The sequence below is a fragment of the Catharus ustulatus genome, chromosome 11 (assembly GCF_009819885.2).
Source record: "Catharus ustulatus isolate bCatUst1 chromosome 11, bCatUst1.pri.v2, whole genome shotgun sequence".
Taxonomy (NCBI): Eukaryota; Metazoa; Chordata; class Aves; order Passeriformes; family Turdidae; genus Catharus; species Catharus ustulatus.
Window position 1 is genome coordinate 19,523,177 of NC_046231.1, and position 21,532 is coordinate 19,544,708.

Below are 21,532 nucleotides of genomic sequence, written 5' to 3' on the forward strand. Positions count from 1 at the left end.
GCACTGGTCAGGCACCGTGGTTTTGGCTCATAGGATGGGTGAGGGGCATGGCTGTGGGGTGGTGGATGCTTGATGGGGGGTAATAGGGTAGGTACAGCCACAGGTTGGGGGGAAAATTTTATAAATCATCATATCATGGCATCATGGGATGGTGTGGGGCAAAGGGACCTTCAAGATCATCCTATTCCATCCCCTGCCATGGACAGGGACACCTTCCACTAGACCAGATTGCTCAAAGCCCTGTCCAACCTGGCCTTGCACACTTCCAGGAATCCAGGGGCAGTCACAGCTTCTCTGGACACCCTGTGCCAGGGCTCCCCACCCTCACAGGGAATGTCTTCCCACTATCCCATCTAACCCTGCCCTCTTTCTATATAAACACATTCCCCCTGTGCTATCACTCCTTTCCCTTGCCCAAAGCCCCTCTCCAGCTTAAGATAGGGATATTCCAGCAAGCACTGCTGAAACATGGGAAAACACAGCTCAGTTTTGGTGCGGGGCTGGCACCATCCCTACCTGGGGTGCTCGGGCCGGTGCTCGGGCTCAGCTTGGTTCGGGGCACGCCCTATGTCCAGGTGCTGCTCCAGCACTTGCTGCCGGAACTCCGAGACCTGGGACTGCCGATCCTCCTTCTCCTGGCGCAGCCGGCGCTGCCGGGCCAGCCACTTCTCCTCCTCGTTGGTGCGGTGGATGAGCAGCGCCGTGGCCGCGCTGCTGCCGGGCAGTGGGAACACGCTGTGGTTGGGGATGAGGCTGGGCACGGGGTGGTGGGAGCCTGGTGGCGGGTGCAGAGGGTGCTGGATGGGCTTTGGCGTGGGCAGCACCGAGTCCTTGAGTTTGTCTGGGGAGGAAAAGGGGTGATGGAGAGTCAGGGTGTGGAAGAGGGGGATTTTGGGGTGAGGGTCACTGTGGGGCAGACACAGGGGGCTGCCCACTCGCTGCCAGCCCAGCTGCCTGGCACGCACTGGGCATGGTGCCAGCCCAGCCCGAGTCAGACGGCACCGGCACCGTGCCGCCGCTCCGAGCTGCCGCAGCTGGGCTGCTGGCAAAGAGATCTGGCAGCCAGGACAGCCCATCCCCGTCCCCAGCCACCTCCCGGGGCCACCCACCCCCTCAGCTTTGCCATCTGGAGGGGACAGGGGACCAAGGCCAGCTCTGGAAGGCGGGCATTACCTGCTCTGCTGGGTGCCAGCGGCTCCACCGGCTTGCCCCGCTCCTCGGCCGGGTGCCCCCGCAGCCCGTGCAGCTCTGCCACGGGGAGGAAGGGCCCCTCCATGGCTTTCACCATGCTCAGCTCCTTCTCCCGGGCACGCTCCCGCTGCCTCTCCAGCTCCCGCTCCCGCTCCTTTTCCCGCTCGCGCTCCAGCTCCTTCTCGCGCTCCCGCTCCCGTTCCCGCTCCTTCTCCCGCTCCCGGTCGGCTTCACGCTCCCGCTCCTTCTCCCGCTCCCTCTCCCGCTCCCTCTGCCGCAGCTCCTCGTCCATTTGCAGCCTGCAGAGAAAGATCAGAAAGAAAAGCACCAATCCCAAACATCCCCCCTTGGAGTACCCCTAAAATCAAGCCTGGATGCTCTGCCAGCATCTCCTGGAACACCCTTGAACCTCCAGAGCACCCCCAAACAATTCCTGGGCACGTGCCAGCATCCTCTGCAGCACTCCCAAATCCCCAAATTGTAGAGCACCCCAAAACCACCCCAAGTTCTCTGCCAGCACCCTGTGGAGTGTCCCCCACCACCCATCAGCCCTCCCGTACCTCTCTGCGGCGAGGCTGGAGATGCGCTCGGACTGCAGGGCGGACAGGGAGGAGTGGGAGAGCTCGGGGGGGTACCGGACCCCCGAGAGGTGCAGGTGCATGGCCGAGGGGTGCAGGGGTGGCAGCGAGCCCGGCGCTGGCAGCGGGTAGAAGGGGGACCTCAGTGCTGACAGGCAGTACGACTCATCCATCCTGGAGAGACAGGGGAGCTCAGCCAGGCAAAGAATCCCCCAATTCCCCTCCCAGGAGTCAGATGGGAGAATGGGATGGAGAGCTCCAAAACACCCTCAGTGGATCATGCTCCCACCTCCCAACACCCCAAACCTCATCCAGGGGTATCCCCCAGGGATCCCAAGGCGGGGAGGTGCCCACCTGAAGGCAGGATGAGGGAAGGGGTGATGTGTCAGGTAGCTGGGGTGGTAGTAGGCAGCGGCAGTGGCCGGGTCGAGGCCGAGGGGCGGCAGGGAGGACATGCGGAGATCCTCGGCCGTGTGGTAGGGACGGAAGCTCCGCAGGTAATCCTCGGTCACCGCGCTGGGAGGCACCACGTGGTGCACCGGCCGCTGCAGGCTGGGGGACAAGGAGATGGTCACCATCCCTCCCTGTCCCACCTCGAGGAGATGTCACCTCCCCCAGGTGGGGCCAGAGCTCACAGGGGACACCCACATCCTGCAAAAACCCGAGCAGACTCACTTGAGAGGCGGGAAGCGGGAGTCCTGGACCACGGAGCTGGGGGGCAGCCCGAAGGAGTAGGGTGTCCCCAGGAGGTGGGAGGGGACAGTGGGACCCCCTGCTTTCTCCTGAGCCAGGGGGGGCTCCGAGATGAGGCGCTCACGGCCGGCGCTGCTGCTGCTGCCTCGAGACCCTGCTTCCTGCTGGAAGGCAAAGGGGCAGAAATGGCACAATGGGGACAGCAGGGGATGGGGAATTCCTGCTGTGTCCCCACCCCAAGACACTCAGGAGGTCACCAGCCCTGGCTAGCAGCAGTACTCATGGAAGGATTCATCCACCAGGACATCTCCTGCATCCAGGCGTTGGAAGGGCAGCTGGAGGGGTGGGAGGGTCTGGGAGGTTACACCAGGGGGGCCCCAGTGGGAAAGGAGGTGCTGAAGCCAGGGCAGAGCTGAGGGCAAGACACCCATTACCTGCCTGGAGATTTATGGCTGCTTTGTTCTCCCGAGCTATTAATCATCCAGGGAGGAGTGACACGGCCGGGGGAAATCCAGGCGGCCCTTGATAAGGGCCATAACCCAGGGGTCAGCCCACAATCCCCCCGGCATCAGCACCCTCCCACAGGGCCCCAGCAGCTTTCCATCAGCTGGTGTCAGGATGAAGGTCACTCCCTCCAGCTGGGAAGGGATCCCTAGCAAAGGGAGAACAGTTTGGGGTGACAAGAGACCCCACAGCTCTGACAATATGTGGGGTGACCCACCAGCAAGGCAAGTTTTGGTTTAAAAATTATTATTTTTCATTGCACCTTCTCCTTCTAGCAGCTCAGGAGGAGGAGGATGGTGGCACCCACATCATCCACCTCCACACCCCATCCCACCCAGGGCAGGGCCAGCCCCAAGGTCACCACAAAGGGTGCAGTGTATCCCCCTGCACGGAGCTCATTGTGCGTGCCAGGCTCTGCTCTAATTACCTCCCATCTCCGATTGTCTGCCAGACAATCACCACGCTCGGTTAACCCCCCCACCGGGGGGGACACGGGGGTGACACCGGGCTGGGGAGCTCCGGGACACCCCACACACCCCTCTGAGCTCCGGGGGATCACAGTTCCATTTATTTCTTCCTCCCCACCCCTGCCCCCAGCGTTTCTCATCCCCTAGCCTCGCCTCTCCGCTTTGTGGTTTAATTAGTCTTTCCAAGTGGCATAATCCCCCCGGGAATCTGCTTGTAGCATGCGGAGGAGAGGAGAACCACTAACGATGCTTCTTAATTAGCTGCTCTCCCCCCCTCCCCAGCTCCCTCCTCCTCCTCCCTGCTCGCGTTCCCCTCCGGATGGCGGATGATGGCAGCAGGGGGACGATGGCAGCCCTGGTGACACAGCAGGGACAAAATGTGGGCAGCCCAGTGCTCCCACGATATCCCACACCCTCCATCCTTCAGGGGCAAGCCCCAAACACAGCCATACCTGTCTGCCCTCGCTCCTCCAGACCCCGTTGACCGTCTTGGTGGGGGCGATGGTGACGACGGGCGGCGTGCTGGGCACGCTGTGCCCCCCTGGGGGCACGATGATGGGGCCCATGGGGCCACGTTTGGGTGTGCTGGCCGGGGAGCTGTGGTTGGTGGCCGGTGAGGACACTGGGGACGACTCGCTGCTCAGTGAGGAGCCTGGAATTAAATGAGGAATTGAAATGAGTTAGGAGAACAGCAGTTAACTGGGTGAAAGCAGCCCCTGAAGGAGCTGGAGGCATTCCTGACAGGATGCCTCACTGCAGGGAGCAGGGCTGGGGCACTGGGATGTGCTCAGCATCCTGCCAGACTCCCAAACTGGACCCACATCCTCCCAGCCCAGAAGTTCCCAGTGGTGCTAAAGGCTCCACACGGTGGGATGGGGATGGGGCAGCCCCCTGCTCCCACCTAACAGGGACTGCCACCACAAATCCCCTTGGCACAAGTGACACCGATGTGATGCTGGCCCCAGCCAGCCACATCTTCCCAAGGCAAACCCAGAGACTCCTCAATCCAGCTGCAGAAAATGTCATGGACAAGCCAGGGCCTCTGGAGACACTGGGATGAAGGAGTGACTCCCTGGAACCCTTGGGCAAGGCTTTGGTTTCATTTGCATAATACATCTGCTCTTTAACTTATCCCCACCCCAGGGATGCTGGCCATATTTCCAAAGGAAAAATAAAAATGGAGTGAAAGTGGAGAACAGGAAAAGCAGAGAAACACAAATTCCACATTAACTGGGGCACAGGGAGCTTGATGTCTGCTCCACGGAACACTTCCCATTCCTCACACCCAGCTGGGGAGCCTGGGGGGGCTCTGAACCCCCAAACTCTGCTCCCTCCACCCCCAAGTCTGGGTCAGAGGGAAATTCCAAGATGCCAGCAGGGATCAGCTGCTGGAGAGTGAGGAGTGGGCTGTGTCACAGGATGGGGGGACAGCAATGCTCCCAGGCAGTGAGCAGGGCATGGAGAGAGGCTGTGGCTGCCTGAGTGTGCAGGGTGTCCCCTCACCTTCCTGAGTGTGCAAGGCCACTCCCCTGAGTGTGCCAGCCAGCTCCTGTCCCGTGGGCACAGCAGGACACAGCTCCTCACCCTGCACCCCTCCCCTTGCCCTCTCCTCACACCACACAGCACCGGCAGGGAGCTGGGAATGCCAGGGGAAGCAGGAGCATCCCCGGGCAGCAGGAGGGATGCTGGGGGCTCCAGAAGGATGCTCAGTGGGAAGGATGCTCAGCAGAGCAGAGGCCAGGCGGAGCATCCCGCTGCCGGCCGCCCTCCCTCATTAATTATTCCCGAGTCGCTCCGAATCGCTTTCATTTGAAGAGCAGCAAGGCTGGGGGAAGGAGAAAGGCTGTCCCCGACAAAGGAGGCCGATTTGACACCCACTGAAGTCTATCTTGTCAGCGCAAGGCCAACAACAATTAGCAGCCTAATCCCCTCTGAGCTGGGAAGCCATTACTCACCACGCGATAGCGTTAACAATCAATACCATCACAATGAGCCCGGCAATTAATGAAGCTAAAGTCTTACTTCAGAACCTTAATTCTCGCTGTGTGGCTTTAAACGGGAGGGTTTGTGATCGTTATAATTAACTGGTGGTATTCAGCCAGGAGTTAGTCAATGAAACTAATCTGGATTGGAGATGACAAGAGGCACAGTGTGATGGTGTCACCTTTGTTTTCTGACCTCCCGCTTCCCGCTCGGCGATAGCAGATTAGCAGCCCGGGCTGACAGGCAAATGTAATTAACAGCTGAGACCCTGACGGAGAACTGGGAAAAAAGAAGGGAAGGAGGGGTGGAATAAAACCCACCCTGCGGACAGCCCCGGGCAGGACAAGAGGCAGCAGCTCCCGGGCAGGCAGTGGCTTTGTGGGGCTTTGCTGGGAAGGGGTCAGTCAGGATGAGCCTTGACAGTTTGGGATGCTGTGGAGCAGCAGGATGTCCCTAGGGATGTGCCAGCACACCTGTGAGCCCATAAAGCTGGAAAAAATACAGTGATCCTGTGTGGATCTGGCATCTGCCACAGCGGAGCATCTCCCGGGGTGGGAAGGGAGGTGGAGGGAGCATCTCCTGTTGTGGGAAGTGGGTGAGGGTTTGAGGGAAAAGCAACTCGTTTCCTGGTGCTAAAAAACGCAGCAAGGAGAAAAAACCCCTTCCCAACACACAGCCAAACCCACACGGATCAAAAACCTCTGGATGGGCCACTTGAGGCACCCAAATGGGCAAGGGAGGGGTTTTTGCAAACAAACTACGCAGGTGTTAAGGGGAAATCCAAAGGGAATGAGGCTGCTTCTCTCCAGTGCCATAAAATCCATGCCCAAACCTGCTGATGTCCCTTGGAATGGGCTGAGCAGCACAGGGAGGGCACAAGCTGTGGGGTGCAAGGGGAAAAAAAGCAAAAAATTCCCCAAATTCAATCAATCGCTTCAAAGGAAGCAGATGGGTTCCAGAGGAAGCAGCTGGGAAAAACCAGGAGCTTCCAATGAAGATGAAGCATCACCAAGACCTGGTTCCCTCAGAGTTACAGGGACCTGGTATCCCCACACGTTTCCTTGGGAGCAGCTGATGCTTCAGGGTCAGAGATTTTTGGGCTGCAAGGAGGGTCTTGTAGACGGTGCTTCCAGAAGGGATTTTCCAAAAAGAGCCTTGCAAAAGGGGTCTTGGGAAAAGGATTGTGCCAAAATAGGGTCTTCCAAAAAGTCTTTGCAAAAAACATCTTGCAAAGGGGTCAGGTGTTTTTTCCAGGGATCAAAGTGCCCAGGCAATGATCCAAAGGGAGCACCCACTGATGCAAATAGCAGGGATAAAGACTATTTCATCCCAAATTGATGATACCAGCAGTCTCCTGAAACACTTCCCAGTCTGGGGACTGCCTGCTTCCCCATCTGGGTGTGGGAGCCCAGGCAATTCCCATGGGATACCCTCCATGAGGCAGGGGGGGACTAGAATCCCACATCCAAACTGAGACAGGGGGGTGTGATGGAGGATGTGGGTGACAAGAGCTGGGCACCTCCTGGGGCTGCTCAGCTGGGAAATTCAGCAAATTTGGGGAAAAGCAGCGTGGTGGGATGGAGCAGGGCTGATCCCAGGGTGCAGTGAGCGATACAGAACTTGGATGAACCAAATTTCCAAACTGCCCCCTCGAGAATGACAGCAGGAGGAGGCAAAGCTGGGAAATCCAGGAAAACACCAGCTCCTGGGTGTTTGTCCCCACCCTGTCGGTGCCCCTGTGCCTGTCCCCACCTCTGGGCTCCTCGGCTTGCTTGGCGAGCTTGCGGAGGGCGGCGGCGAAGCTGGAGGAAGGTGCTGCCTGGACGGACAAAGTGCTGCTGGCGGCGGGGCTGCCATTGGGAACGATGGAGCCGTTCAGGGGGGACGGGGTCAGGGGGCTCACGGTGGCAGTGGTGCGGGTGGCCGTGGAGAGCATTCCTAGGGACGGCGACTTCGGCTCATGGCTCATGCCTGCGGATGAGACACACCAGGTTAGACACGGGGAGACGGGATCCTCGGTTTTTACACAGTGTCTTTGCTTTAGATCCACCCTCCTAAAATGCACCCCAGGTTCAGGCAGTGGGGGGAAGCACGTCCCAGCATCCCACTGAACTCCTGGATGATAGAGCAGGAGGGCTCAGCAGAGCTCTGCAGGAATGGAAAGGGCGTTTTTGGGGACACAGGGACGTCAGCACCTGATGCAGGTGATAGAAAGAGGCGCAGTCCTCTGACTTTTGGTGCTGCCAAAACCCAAAGCAGCACTGCTGCACCCCTAACTGCCACTATTGCACCCTCAAATCCCAGACACTGCACACTCAAATCCATTGTACCCCTAAATTCCCAATATTGCATCCCTGGATTCCCAGCACTGCACCCCTAAACTCCCACTGCTGCATCCATGGATTAACAATATTTAGTCCCTGGGTCTTCAGCACTGCACCCTCAAATTGTCAGTAACACAACCCTGGATCCCCAGAACTGCACCCTTAAATCCCCACCACTGCACCCCCAAAACCCAAATACTGCATTCCTGGATCCCCAGCACAGCACCCCCAGTTCCCCACACTGCACTTTCAAATCCTCACACCCTTAAATCCCCACCACTGCACCCCCAAAACCCAAATATTGCATCCCTGGATCCCCAGCACAGCTCCCCACACTGCACCTTCAAATCCTCACACCCCAAATCCCCACCACTGCACCCCAAAGCTCCGAGGTGCCACAGGGCACAGTGACCCCAAAAGTGAGGTTCAGGTGCTGAGCAGGAGGGTGCAGCCCTTTCTGAGCTCCCCCAGCTGTCACACCAATTGCTCCAGGGCTCTCCACCTCCCAAAACAGCAACTGCTGATGTCAGGGGCCCTTAAAATAGACTTCACCCAGCAGCTTCATTAACACCAGCCTAAAATTAGCCTGGCTCCCAGGTGGGCAGGAGGACAGGGGGGTCGTGGGGCAGCCCCCAACTCCCAGCAGGGCTGAAGGCAACTCGAGGCATTGAACACCTGGAGCATCCTCTGCAGAGAGGGTGGATGGAGCATCCCCGGAGCATCCCGCGGATGGGCAGGCAAGCACGGCGGGCGCTGCGGGAGCCGGGGGGGCACGGGGGGCACTCAGCGTTGATTAATCTTTGCCCCCCGGCCCCAGGAGAGGCGGCCGGCGCGGCGGCGAGCTCCCCTCTGCCCTCATTATACAAGCATTTATTAACTCCGGTGCTCTCAGCCATTGACTGCCGCCTTGTCGACACGCTCGGCTCATGTAAATTCATTACTAGAACAGCTGGGAAGCCAACCCGCCACGCCAGCCTGGCCTCGGCACCCCCGGGCTCTGTGCTGGCACCCCCGGGCTCTGCTCCAGCCCCGGGTGAGGGCTCGGTGCTCCCTGGAGAGAGGGGGGCACCGGGATCTGCCTGCAGCACCAGGCGCCCACGCACCATCCAAAGGGGACACAGCACTCCAGGCACAGCTTGCAGCTCCCGTTCACCCCTGAGCACTGCCCCACATCCACCAGGCACTGCCCCACATTCCCCAGGCACTGCCTGGCATCCTGCTGGCACAGCCCTGCATCCTCCCAGCACTGCCCCACATCCATCAGGCACAATCCTGCATCCCCAGGCACAATCCTGCATCCCCAGGCACACCCCTGCATCCTCCCAGCACTGCCCCACATCCACCAGGCACAATCCTGCATCCCCAGGCACAATCCTGCATCCCCCATGCTCAGCCCTGCATCCTCCCAGCACTGCCCCACATCCACCAGGCACAATCCTGCATCCCCAGGCACAATCCTGCATCCCCCATGCTCAGCCCTGCGTCCTCCCAGCACTGCCCCACATCAACCAGGCACAATCCTGCATCCCCCCAGCACTGCCCCACATCCACTAGGCACAATCCTGCACCCCCAGGCACTGCCTGGCATCCTGCTGGCACAGCCCTGAATCCTCCCAGCACTGCCCCACATCCATCAGGTACTGCCCCACATTCCCCAGGCACAATCCTGCATCCCCAGGCACAATCCTGCATCCCCAGGCACTGCCTGGCATCCCCAGGCACAGCCCTGCATCCTCCCAGCACTGCCCCACATCCCCCAGGCACAATCCTGCATCCCCAGGCACAATCCTGCATCCCCAGGCACTGCCTGGCCTCCCCTTGGCGCAGCCCTGAATCCTCCCAGCACTGCCCCACATCCCCCAGGCACAATCCTGCATCCCCAGGCACCATCCTGCATCCCCTTGGCACAGCCCTGAATCCCCTTGGCACAGCCCTGCATCCTCCCAGCACTGCCCCATAACCTCCAGACAAAGCCCCAAACACTTCCCAGTGCCCCCCAGCTCCTCCCCACCTATTCACCCCAACACAACCCCCATCTCCAGCCCCAGTGCAGACGCCTTCCCACCCCTCGACGGGATCAGCAGCCTGGCACACGGGCACGGGGCTGGCGGCAGGGCATCACCCGTGTGATGCTCAGCTGATCCCCACGGCCCCAAACGCCTCCCGGCCAGCTCATGATCCCGATGGGATTTGCCAGGCGAGCGCAGGGCAGCCGGGAGCGGGTGAGTGACCGGGCAGAGCGCGGGGAGCTCCCATGGCCCCCGGGCTGAGCCGTGCCGCTGCCCCAGCCGCGCTCCAAACCAGTTCTGCCGCTCCCTCCCGGTGATAAAATCGGCGCCTCCGCCCCGGCTGGGGCCCGAGCAGCGCCGCTCACCCGCCGTGCCCCGCCGGCGCTGGCGTCCGTCTGTCCGGGCGTCCCTGGGCTGCTCCGCGGGACAGCCGCCAGCTGGGGAAACTGAGGCACGGAGAGCTGGCTGGGCGGGAGCATCCTCACTGGGGTGGGATGGGATGGGATACAGGGATGGGATGGGATGGGATGGGATACAGGGATGGGATACAGGGATGGGATACAGGGATGGGATACAGGGATGGGATGGGATGGGATACAGGGATGGGATGGGATACAGGGATGGGATGGGATACAGGGATGGGATGGGATGGGATGCGGGGCTCCCACACTCCATCCCCCCACGTTGTAACCCTCGGATGCGGTAGCACCCCCATCCCTCTGGCATCCCATCCCCGGCACGGCGTGGGTGCCGCTCACCCCTGAGGGTGGCTGGGGACGCCGTGACTCCCCACGGTGAGGTGGGGCTCCCCCAGCTCTGCCCCTCCCCAGCTGCTTCTCCCAGCAAGCAGATCCGTGCGGAAAAACAGGTCAAGTTTGGTGCCTGGAGCAGCCCGGGGTCATGGCAGCATTGCCTCACCAGGGCGGGGAAATGAACCCCAAAACGGGACAAGCTGTCCCTCCGCTGTCCCCAGCCCTGTGTGGGTACAGAGCTGGCACTCCCCTGCAAAACTGATGCCTGTACCCCACACACAGAGGCAGGGGGGCTGTGGGGGCCACCTGGATCCCCCGCTGAAGCCACGAGGGAGGCTGGGGAGCAGGGAGCAGGCGATGTGTCACCCTGTCCCCGTCCCTCCCACAGCATGTGCCCGGGCACAGCAGTACAGGGAGTGTCTGGCATTCCCGGTGCCCGCTGGCTGCCTGCCCGAGGGAGCAGGCAGAGGAGGAGGAGCGGGGATGGCAGGGTCACTGCCACGCTCCCCTCACCCTTCCCGCAGCGCCACACATGGCACTCGCCATGGGGCTGGCATCTCCGGCGGCACAGGACCCCAAAGCCCTGACTCCCGGAGCCGCCCCCCCGAACCCCCGCATCCCCGGCTCAGGGCTGGGAGCCGGGAGCTGGGAGCGTGCCATGTTCTCTCCATCTGCTCCTGATGATGCTGGCGGGTTTTTTGGCAGCGGGAGCCTCCTCCGGCAGCGAGAGCAGAACCAGTCTGGCTGCCTGGTGGGGCTGGAGACAAATAAAACCCCTTGGCAGCCGCTGCGGGCAGGCTGGAGCGGGCAGCGAGGGGCAGGGATGGGCTCCCCGCGCCCTGAAATCCATGGGCACGGCGTTCTGCTGTCGGGAAACGGGAAGTGGGCAGGTTTAGCACCTTGGCTCCGCATTGCCCCCTTCCCAGCACCTTGAAAGGCCTCTAATGAGCGTGGAGTGCCCTTGGGAGCAGATTGCCATTGAACTCGACCTGCACCAGCCGCCCGCTCTTAAAGCAGCTATTTTGAGCTGCCGGGCTCCCAAGTGCTGGAACTAATAATTTATTACCAAATACGATCAGGCAGCAGCTCCAGCCCCTGGCAAATGGAGCGGAAAAAAACCCAGTGCGGTGGGAGGCCGAGGGAGTGGGGAGAGACGAGCATCCTGCATCCTCCTCCCCCGGGATGGATCCGCACCCACCCCGCAGCACCGCAGCTGGGACGGAGCCCACTTGGCCAAGCCCCTCTGGAAGGCTCCACCACACTCACTGCCGATGTTCCCCAAGGGATTTGGGGGTGATGAGGTCCCCCCTCAGCCTTTCCCCCCTCTCTCAGCGCCTGTGCTCCCGCTCCGGAGCCGCATCCAGCTGCACGCTCCAAGCAGGAACAGCTGCTCTTGCATGGATTTTCAATGCTAATGGCCTCGCATTGTCAGCCCCCCTTCCCTCTGCCTGGATGCAGCCAGGATGGAGGGCAGGGGGCCAGGGCCAGCACGTGCCCATCGTCCCCCTGTCACACACCCTGTCACCCCCCGGGGCAGGGGACAAGCAGGGGACAGGCAGAGGGGACAGCTCCTCTCCCGGTGATGTCCTGCCGAGCCGCCGCACGTTTTCCACCCCTCATTAAAGCAGCTCTGCTGCTGCACCTCCAACATGCTCCATTAATTAATTAATTGATCGATCGCAGCCCGCTCTCCTGCCCTCCCTCCCCACTTCCCAGCACGCAGCTGAAATGAAGGGAGGTGGCCAGGCTGGGTGTCCCCAAGTGTCCCCAGGCACAGAGAGATGTCCAATTTTAGGATGCTCAGGGCAGAGCACCGGGCCCATCCTGGGAACATCCCCCATTCCCTTGGAGGGGCCTGGATGGGTTTCCCATGGTGAGATTTGGATTTGGGGCTCCCCGTGGAGCCTGGCACGGCCCTGAGCATCCAGCACTATTATCTGGCTGGGCCTCCATCGATCACTCCTCCATGGACCATTGATCTGGCAAACGACAACAAGCAAACTAATAAGAGCTCGTTTGGAGGGCGCAGCCCGGGGATGGAGCGATGCTGGGTGGTTTCTCTCCCTCCCCGGCCTTCCTGAGCCCAGCCAAGCAGCTCTGGGAGCATTTTCAGCCCCCAGGAAATTGAGCCAGGGAAATATTTACTTCAAAGCAACTTTCTACCCTGTTTTTGCCCTGTTTCCAAGCTGGGAGCTTGGAAAATCAAGGCTCTGTGCCCCAAGGGTGCTGCCGAGCCCTGAACTCCCCTCTGCAGTTTAAAGGTTGGGTGGGCAGCTCCTCTTGGCTCCTGATGCCCAGATCCAAGTGCCAGCTGTCTCCTGAGGATCCCTCTGCTTTGGGGGAAGTGGGGTACAGCCCTCACCCCTTTGCACTGGTGTCTTCTGGGGCTCAGTGGGGCACTGGGCACTCCTGGGGTTGCCAGGCATCACCTGGGAGAGACTGGGCATTGCACTGGGATACTGGGAATTGCCTGGGAGAGACTGGGCATTGCACTGGGACACTGGGAGTCGCCTGGGAGAGACTGGGCATTGCACTGGGACACTGGGAATTGCCTGGGGGAGACTGGGCATTGCACTGGGACACTGGGAATTGCCTGGGGGAGGCTGGACATTGCATTGGGATATTGGGAATTGCCTGGGAGAGACTGGGCATTGCACTGGGACACTGGGAATTGACTGGGAGAGACTGGGCATTGCCTGGGAGAGAATGGGCATTGCACTGGGACACTGGGAATTGACTGGGAGAGACTGGGCATGGTACTGGGACACTGGGAATTGCCTGGGGGAGACTGGACATTGCACTGGGACACTGGGAATTGCCTGGGAGAGACTGGGCATTGCACTGGGATACTGGGAATTGCCTGGGGGAGATTTGGGCATTACACTGGGACACTGGGAATTGACTGGGAGAGACTGGGCATTGCTCTGCAATACTGGGAATTGCCTGGGAGATACTGGGCATTGCACTGAGATACTGGGAATTGCCTGGGGGAGACTGGGCATTACACTGGGACACTGGGAATTGCCTGGGGGAGACTGGGCATGGTACTGGGACACTGGGAATTGCCTGGGGGAGACTGGGCATTGCACTGAGATACTGGGAATTGGCTGGGGGAGATTTGGGAATTGCACAGGGATGCTGGGTATGGTCTGAGAGAGAGTTTGGCACAGCACTGATGGGCATTTAATGGCACTGCCAGGCATTGTTTGGTGCTGCCAGGCATGAAATGGTGCCACTGGGCATTCCCTGGAGCCACTGGGCATTGCACAGGGCTGCTGGCCATCCCATGGAGGCAGCACTGGGCATTCCCAGGTGCCACAGGGCACTGCACAGTGGTGCTGAGCATTCCACAGAGCTGTTGGGCAACACCTGGGTGGCAGCCAGGTGCCACACGGCGCTGCCAAGGCTTGCACAGCGCTACCAGTCACGGCACAGCCCGAGAGCAGGCAATGCCTGGCACCTCCAGGCTGCCCTGCCATGCCCACATCCCCGTGGCCCATGTCCCCATGTCCCCAGGCTGGCGCAGGCGTGCAGCAGCGGCGCATTGTTTTGGGCGCAGGATCCCTTGCCCAGCAGATGGCAGGTATAACAAAGCAGCTTGCTGCGGCCAAGCCAATTATTTATCTAATTATGATTTACCACTTAACCACATGATCTTTCTGCAGAGTTGTAGGCAATTAAAACCAGGGTGATTATGTGGATTATGCAAATCGGCTGGAGCCGAGCGAATAAAATTGGAGATTAGAGTTTCACGCAGGCTGGATCTTGTGTGGGGCAGGTCCTGGAGGGGCAGGGGCAGGGCAGAGGGGTGCAGAGAGGGGCAGGGGGCTGCAGGCAGGGCAGGGGGAGGCAGGGCCAGGGGGCTGCAGGCAGGGCAGGGAGCCAGGACTCAGCCAAGGGAAGGGGCTGCAGGACACAGCTGGGAAGTGCCAGGACAAGGTGAGCAGATGTCTCGTGCCACCCCCCTGCAGCATTGCGAAAAAACTGCCAAAAACTGTCCCCATCATGGGATGGGTGCCCACAGGGGGTCCCTGCTGCTGATGGGTCACTCTGCTGGCACCTGGGACTTCCCAGCTGCACCCCAAAAAGCAGAGAGGGCTTCAGTGCAGCCCCCATCCCTCACCCCATTTATGGGGCAGCTCATGCCAGGCTTCAGGGGCATTAATTACAGGTATTAATGACGAGTACTAATAACAGGCATTAATAATGAGTATTAATAAGGAGCATTAATAACACAGCCTGGCAGATTACGCCGCCCGCCCGGCTTGATATGAGATTTATGGATGGCGCGAAGTCCGGAAATACAGGAGTATTAATGGTAATTCCTCGTGTCCTAGCAAAGGTCACAGGCAATCTCCATCAATCCTGCTGCAGAGCTGGGGGTCTGGCCAGGATGGGGGGGGGGTCTGGGTGGGATAGGGGGGTCCAGGCAGGATGGGGGTCCCCCCTTGACCCCCAGCAGTTTCTGGTGGTGCAGATGGGCCAGAGTGAAGGTTTTACATTGGGATAAGAAATTATCCCCAACAAACAGTGAATTTGCTGTGTGGATTTTCATTTTCCCAATACCAGTGCCATCTGCTCCTGATGGGTGCCCCATGTCCCTCATGTTGTGAAGGTCTAGGGAAGACCTTGGATTTCTCCAAGCCTGGGAGCACCTGCAGCATCACCAGGGCTGCCTTGATCAGTGTCTCCCTTTTCACAGAGCCCCACAGAAAAAGGAGGAAGGTTTGAAAGAGCAGAGATGTCCCTGGAGCCAGACTGCTGGGGACAGGAACACGCTGCCAGCACTGGTGGGACAGATCCAGCATGCTCCTCATTGCAAGGAAGATCAACCAAAACCCCAACCAGGGGAGCAGACCCCTCTTCTCTTCCCACGCCGGGATTTAGGGTGATTAACACCAGTGATCCCATGTGCCAGTGCTGGGAGGCCAGCCTGTGCCCCCAGGAGCAGCATCTTCCCTTTTTGCCTACAGTAATCCTCAGCCTTTCGAGCAAATTATTAAAATTCACTTATATTTAATCTGCCTGCTGGAATTAATTGAATTTTTACGCTTGGCAAATGTCAGTGGGTGCACGCTGCCTCCCAACGGGGACCCGGCTGCAGGTGCAGCGGGCACGGCTCATGGCTCTCACCACCCTCCAGGGGAAAAATCCCACCCTGGAGCAGGGCACAGGGTGCCCACAGGCCCCGTTGGCAGGGGCAGTGGGATGCCAGGATGCAGGAATGCTCAGCACACCAGGCGTGCATCCCTGCGGAGGGAGGCTCCCCAAACCCCACGGGATTCCAACCGTGGTGGCTTTGGAGGGGACACAGGGACCCCCTCTCTCCCTTTCCCACACCCGTGCTGGAGATGCCAACATCCTGCCTGGCATTGTGGTCACCCTCCGGGCGATGAGAGCCTTCCTCCCCTCCCCATCCTCCTCCTCCTCCTCGCAAATTGCCAAAGCATCTAATTTGCCCGCTGGGAAGGCCGAGGGAAAAGAGCTCTATTTTGCCGGTAATAAGCCCTCCAGACAAAGGCGGGATGAGCCATTCAGAGCCGGGAAGGGGGAAGGGTCCGGCCCCACGCCGGAGCGGTGCCAGGGGCTTGGGAGAACGAGAAATTCCCTCCTGGTCGGGGGAGCCAGCACTGGGACACACACACAGAGGATGGGACACTCACCCCAGCACGACCCCGGGGTGGGACACACACCAACCACAGCGCTGGGGACACTCCCACCCTACAAACCGACCCCAAAAATCCCAAATCCCAAATCCCTGCCTCGCTGTTGCCCCCGGTTCTCTGCTCGGGGATGCTCCTCGAAGTTCACGGCCGTGGAGTTCACGGTCAGCAGGAGCCACGGGGGACCCCGGACCCGGCGGGCAACTTCCAAACTTGACTGGCGCTTGCCCCCCTCCACCGCCCGCCCGGGATTATCATAAATTAAGACGTAATTACTCCATGGAAATTTACAGCACAAAGCTGCGGCGCTAACAAGTGTGTTTGGCGGCACCGGGGGGAGATACAAAGCGCTATTGTCTGGCAGGCGCCAAAAAAGCTGCTCTGCCCCCAAAACCCACACATCCCGGGGACAGGGATGAGGGTGGGGATGGCGGTGGAGTGACAGAACGGCAGCAGAGCAGGGAACAGTGTTGGTTTGACACGGAGCTCCAAAAGGAGGGTCCCAGCAGGGAGGGGTGGGTGAGGATGGGTGAAGGATGCCCAGGGTGATGGGTGCCCTCCAAGCAGGTGCCACGGCTCTGCTCCCCAACAAAGACATCTCTTTTATTGCCTTAAATAACTCTCAGCTTCCAGTCATGGGTGCTGCACCCAGCAAAACCCCCCCCTCTAAGCCCTTCTGCCCAACTCCAGCACGCACAGGGTTAAAACTGAACCCCCTGGGGCACTGGGAAGGGGGGGGACACATGGGGACAAGTGCCAGCGCTGGCGTGTGTCCCCCCCCCTCGGTGCTGCCACATTCCCCCAGCTGTCACAAGCATTAAAAAATAATAATCATCAACGTGGCAAAAAAAAAAAAAAAAGACAACCAACAACCGAACCCAACAAAACAGTGCGAAAAAATTCAGGCGCCTAAAACAAATCCAGCAATAAAGGAGCTGGGATCCTCGGAAAGCTGGCTGTGCAATTAAGCAGTTTTCTGCTGTATGCCGATAATCACCTAATTATACTATTAATGACAGTTCAACCTGCTCGGAAATAAAAGGACATTCTTCCATAACAGGATGCCAGCTGTTTGTTACAGATGTCAAACATCTTTAAAGCATTATTATTAAAAGAAGGGGGGAAGGAGGAAGCTTGGGGATGCTGAAGCACAGCCGTCTTTCCCCCTCAAAGCATCTTGCAAGGCATGAGGGGGGGTTTTGGAGCGTCACCCCCACTCGGAATCCGGGAGAAGAATCTGTCAGAGGGGTTTTTTCGGCGGGGGTCGATGTTTGGAGCCATAAATCCCCCACGTCGGGCTCGCGGCGAGAGGCGCCTGGGTTTAATTAAGCGCAGCGTTTGGGAAATAAAGTTAAAAATCAGTCATAAAATTAGAGGGAGGGGATGCTCCTGCTGCCAGGCTCGGGGCAGGGCTGGCCCTGCTCTCCCCCTCCCCGGCTGCCACCGCCGGTGCCTCCGCCGGCGGTGCCCGCGCACGTGCCGCGGTGCCGTGCCAAGGAGCATCCCGGCAGGTGCCGACAGCCGGTGCCAAGGCGAGGGAAAAGGGGGGGACACGCCACAAGAGAAAGGCAGCACCTGCTCCCCCTCCAAACCCCGCCGAGCGTGGGGAGGTTTGGAGGTGAGCGGTGCCCGCTGCACCCCCGGGGATTGGGGCGCGGCGGTGCCAAGGAAAGGGGGGTGGGAATTGTGGCAGGGGTGCCCCAAATTTCCAGCCAAATTCCTGCTGGGGTGATTCCTCCTCTCTCCCCGCTGCTCTGTGGCTTTGTGCTGGCACAGGGTTCCCGGGGGGCAGCCGGGTGCCCACCCACCGTGGGGTGATGCCAACGCTGGTGTTACCCACCCACCCAGCCAGACACCTGCCTTTGCACCCTGTCCTATATAGCTACCGGCAAACCTGCCTGTAAAACCACCGGGAACCAGGTTTAGCCTGGGAATAAAGAGATTATGGGGACTGGGGGGGGAGAAAGGAAGGAGGAAGGAAAAAGGGGGTGTCTAATTCACCCTGCTCCTGGCTGTGTGGGTATTGATATGCCAGGTGCCTGCAGGGCCAGGATGGCTGCAGAAAGGATTTTGGGGGTGCTCACCCACCCACTCAAGAGCTGGGGGGCTGTGATGGATCCCCCTACCCAGGCCAGGACCCCCTGGCCTCTTGGCATGTGCTGGGCTGGCACTGGCCCCACTTGCCAGACAGGATCCAGCAGGAAAAAACCATCTGGGAAGCGTCCCCCCGAGCTCTGAGCAATGCCCCCAGTCCCCCCCTTCCCCTGGCTTCCCTCTCCCCCCCTCCCCTCCTCAAACCATCACGGGGAAGCTGGAAAGTGGTTGACATGGTTGCCATGGCGACCGAATTTAGGACTGGCGAGAGGAGGAGGAGGAGGAAGATGGTGGGGTGGGCAAGGGAGGAAGGCAGGAGGACTTCCCAGCACCCCAACACAGCTCGGACCCCCCGGCATCACCCAGCCCCCCCCAGCACCCCACCAACACCTCCTGTGCACCCCTCCACCCCCACACACGGCGAGGATGAGGAAGGGCATCTCCAAATCCCAGAGCCAGCTGAGGGGATGCCAAGAGTGGGGCTCAGCCCCGAGCACCCCAAACCCAGCCTGGGGGCGGCTGTGCCCGCCCGGCGCTGCCGAGAGCCGCCGGTGACTCACACCTCGCACCAGCGGCACCCGCCGAGCGGGTGTTTACGCGGCATCACCCAGCTCCTTCCATCTGCTTTGATCCAGGGGCTAAATATTCCCGGCCCCGGCATAAAAATAGGAACCATTTGGGAAGGTCCTGAGTCAGCAGCATCCGCTGCCGGCACCCACCGCCATCCTCCCCGGCACGCCAGGCACCGCCGGGGAGCCCCAGGGCCCCTCCAGCACCTGGGGGATTTGCCGGGTTTGGGGACACCCATAGGGAGGGGGAGCCCCCAAAAAGCTGTGTGTATCCAGGTGCCACCCCCGTGCCTGCTGGAGCAAACAGCCAGGCCCTCCGGGGATGCTCTGTGTCCCCGAGGGGTGCCGCTGTCCCCAAAGGAGGGTGGTGACACCGGCCGTAGGGTGACAACTGCACTCACGATATCTCAGGGAGGATCAGTCTGAGCATGGTTACCATACAGACCAGCAGGGAATGGGGTCCCTTCCCTGTCCCCCAGGTCTCAGTGCTGCCTTGATGGCAGGTCCCCACAGTGCCCAGTGTCCCCTCGCAGCTGGCTGAGCCCCGTGGCACAAATCCAGACCAGAGGGACGGAGGGGACAGAGGCATCGGTGACCACAGGGATAAAAGGGGACAGAAGCATCAGTGACCAGAGAGACAGAGGTGACAGGAGCATTGGTGAGGTGACCAGAGGGATACAAGGGGACAGCAGCATTGATGACAACAGGGACAGAAGCTTCAGTGACCAGAGAGATACAGGGGACAGGAGCATCAGCAACACGAGGGGACAGGAGCATTGGTGACCAGAGGGACCGAGGAGCCCCGGGGGGGCCGCCTGCATCCTGGGCCAGCCGAGCTCGGGGGAACAAGCCACGGAGGAGCGTGTGACACGGGCCACGGGCAGGCAGTCCCTGAGGCGGTGACAGTCCCCAGCAGGACTCGCGCCGCTGAGTCACCGCCACCAGCCCCGCGCTGCTGAAAGCCCAGGGCGGGGGGAAGGTTCCCGGCTCCATCTGCTCCCACCCGACCTGGCCCACCGGCATCTCCCAACGCCCGGCAGCTGCCGCCAGCGATCCCGCTGCGTGCCAGCGCCTCCAGCATCATCCCCCCTAATTGCTTTAAACCTCGCAGCCTGACACTTCCATGTTCCTCTCCGTCTCGCTTTTCTCCTCCGATTTTATTATTCCCCCTCCTCCGAGGTGGTTGAGGAGCCGGCCGGAGCAGGGTTTTCCAGGGTGCAGGAATTAGTGCATGAGCCACAACGGCAAAACCAGAAGTTTCACGCAACAGGAGCTGCCGCCGGGAACCCCGGCTCGACCGGCGCGTGCTAAATATGGAATTTAAGGGGGGAAAAAAAAGCCAACCCCAAACCCGTCTCCCTGCACCTGCAGCCCTCGGAGGAGTCCCCACCGCAAGGGACGGCCCCGAGGCCGGGCAGAGCTGCTGCAGGCAGCGGAGAGGAGCGGGGAGCAGACGAGGTGGTTTTTTTGGGGGGGGAACACGGGGAGCGGGACCCCCAGAGCCGGCACAGGGGTGGGAGCAGGGTGGGAGCGCTCAGGGTGCCACAGGAAAGCAGGTCACCCGTGTCCCCACCGCGGCACAGAGCCGGCAGGGGATGTCACACACAAACCCTGCCAGAGCGGGGGGACCCCCGTTTGGACCCCGGTGCCCCCCGGTTGCCCTTCCCGGCTCGGCTTCGTGCGCGGAGCGCAGGCGCGCTGGGAGAGCCGCTGGCTCCGGTAAGAACGGCCACATGCCAAAACCATTTCCTCAAACAAACAACCATCCACCGGGGGAACGGCCACGCGTGGCCCTGCCACTGCTCCCCACCTCTGGGACAGCTGCACCCCCAAAGCGCCTCGAGTTCACGGCCGAGGCTCCCAGCCCGAGGCTGCATCCGGAGGCTGCACCCCGAGATCACATCCTGAGCTCACAGCCCGAGTGTGCTGAGCCCACACCGCCGGTGTGCACCCCAACCACGCACCCCCAGAGCACCTCCCTTACACACCCCAAAGCCCCCTCAAAGCGCTCAGCCTGAGCACACACCCTGCATGCACCCCAACCCCAGCGCTGCTCCCCAAACCCCCCCGGGGATCCCCCTCCCTCCTCCCTGCCGGCTGGGGTGGCACAGCAAACTTTGGTGCCCCAAATCGCCGTGCCCTCGCAGTGACGAGGCTGGCACCCCAAAACACAGCACATCCCGCATTTCTCCCCATCCCGTCTTTGCCAGAACGCCCTCGGCTCCTCGGGGACGGGGAGAAACCCCCGGGGTGAGGGAGTGGCAGCAGGAGGAGAGAGGGGGATCCAAGCACCCCAAAACACTGCAGTGCCGTGCCAGGGCTCTCTGCTCCCCCCTCTCCCCTTTTCTCCCGACACCAAAACCTCTTCTAAGGCGCTGGAAGAAAGTAAGTTCACCCCCAAATTGCCCTTGGCTGCCGCTGGCTGGGACAAAGGGGAGTCCCCGGGTTGGGGGGGGACCCCAGGGGGAGACCCCGGAGCGGGGGGAGAGGGAGTGCGGGGAGCTGGCGGCAGCATCGCTCGGTGCCTTACCTGGTAAGTAATAGAGAGGTGGTTTCAACCCAAACATGATTTATGTTACAGTTCCATTGCAGCCAGGAAAAAAAAAAAAATTAAAAATAAAAATAAAAGAGCCAACGTGAGGAGGATGTGTCAGGAAGCAAGAAAAAATAAAAAAAAAAATGAAAAAGAAAAAACCCCAAAAATT

The 21,532-nt window shown here is 60.4% G+C and overlaps 1 protein-coding gene across 5 annotated transcripts in view; it reads right to left on the minus strand.

Annotated features, from left to right (window-relative positions):
• Positions 1-21,532, minus strand: part of GSE1 (Gse1 coiled-coil protein) — a 97,919-nt gene that overhangs the window by 8,172 nt on the left and 68,215 nt on the right. For 3 of the 5 annotated variants that reach the window (XM_033069739.1, XM_033069736.1, XM_033069741.1), the window contains exons 3-9: positions 7,169-7,387; positions 3,886-4,085; positions 2,445-2,626; positions 2,124-2,321; positions 1,752-1,943; positions 1,174-1,490; positions 517-841 (exon numbers count right to left, since the gene is read on the minus strand). In XM_033069739.1, the coding sequence (XP_032925630.1) occupies positions 517-841; positions 1,174-1,490; positions 1,752-1,943; positions 2,124-2,321; positions 2,445-2,626; positions 3,886-4,085; positions 7,169-7,387 (1,633 nt within the window). The remainder of the gene's footprint in view (positions 1-516; positions 842-1,173; positions 1,491-1,751; positions 1,944-2,123; positions 2,322-2,444; positions 2,627-3,885; positions 4,086-7,168; positions 7,388-21,532) is intronic. The other 2 variants (XM_033069740.1, XM_033069738.1) reach the window with 1 other exon arrangement.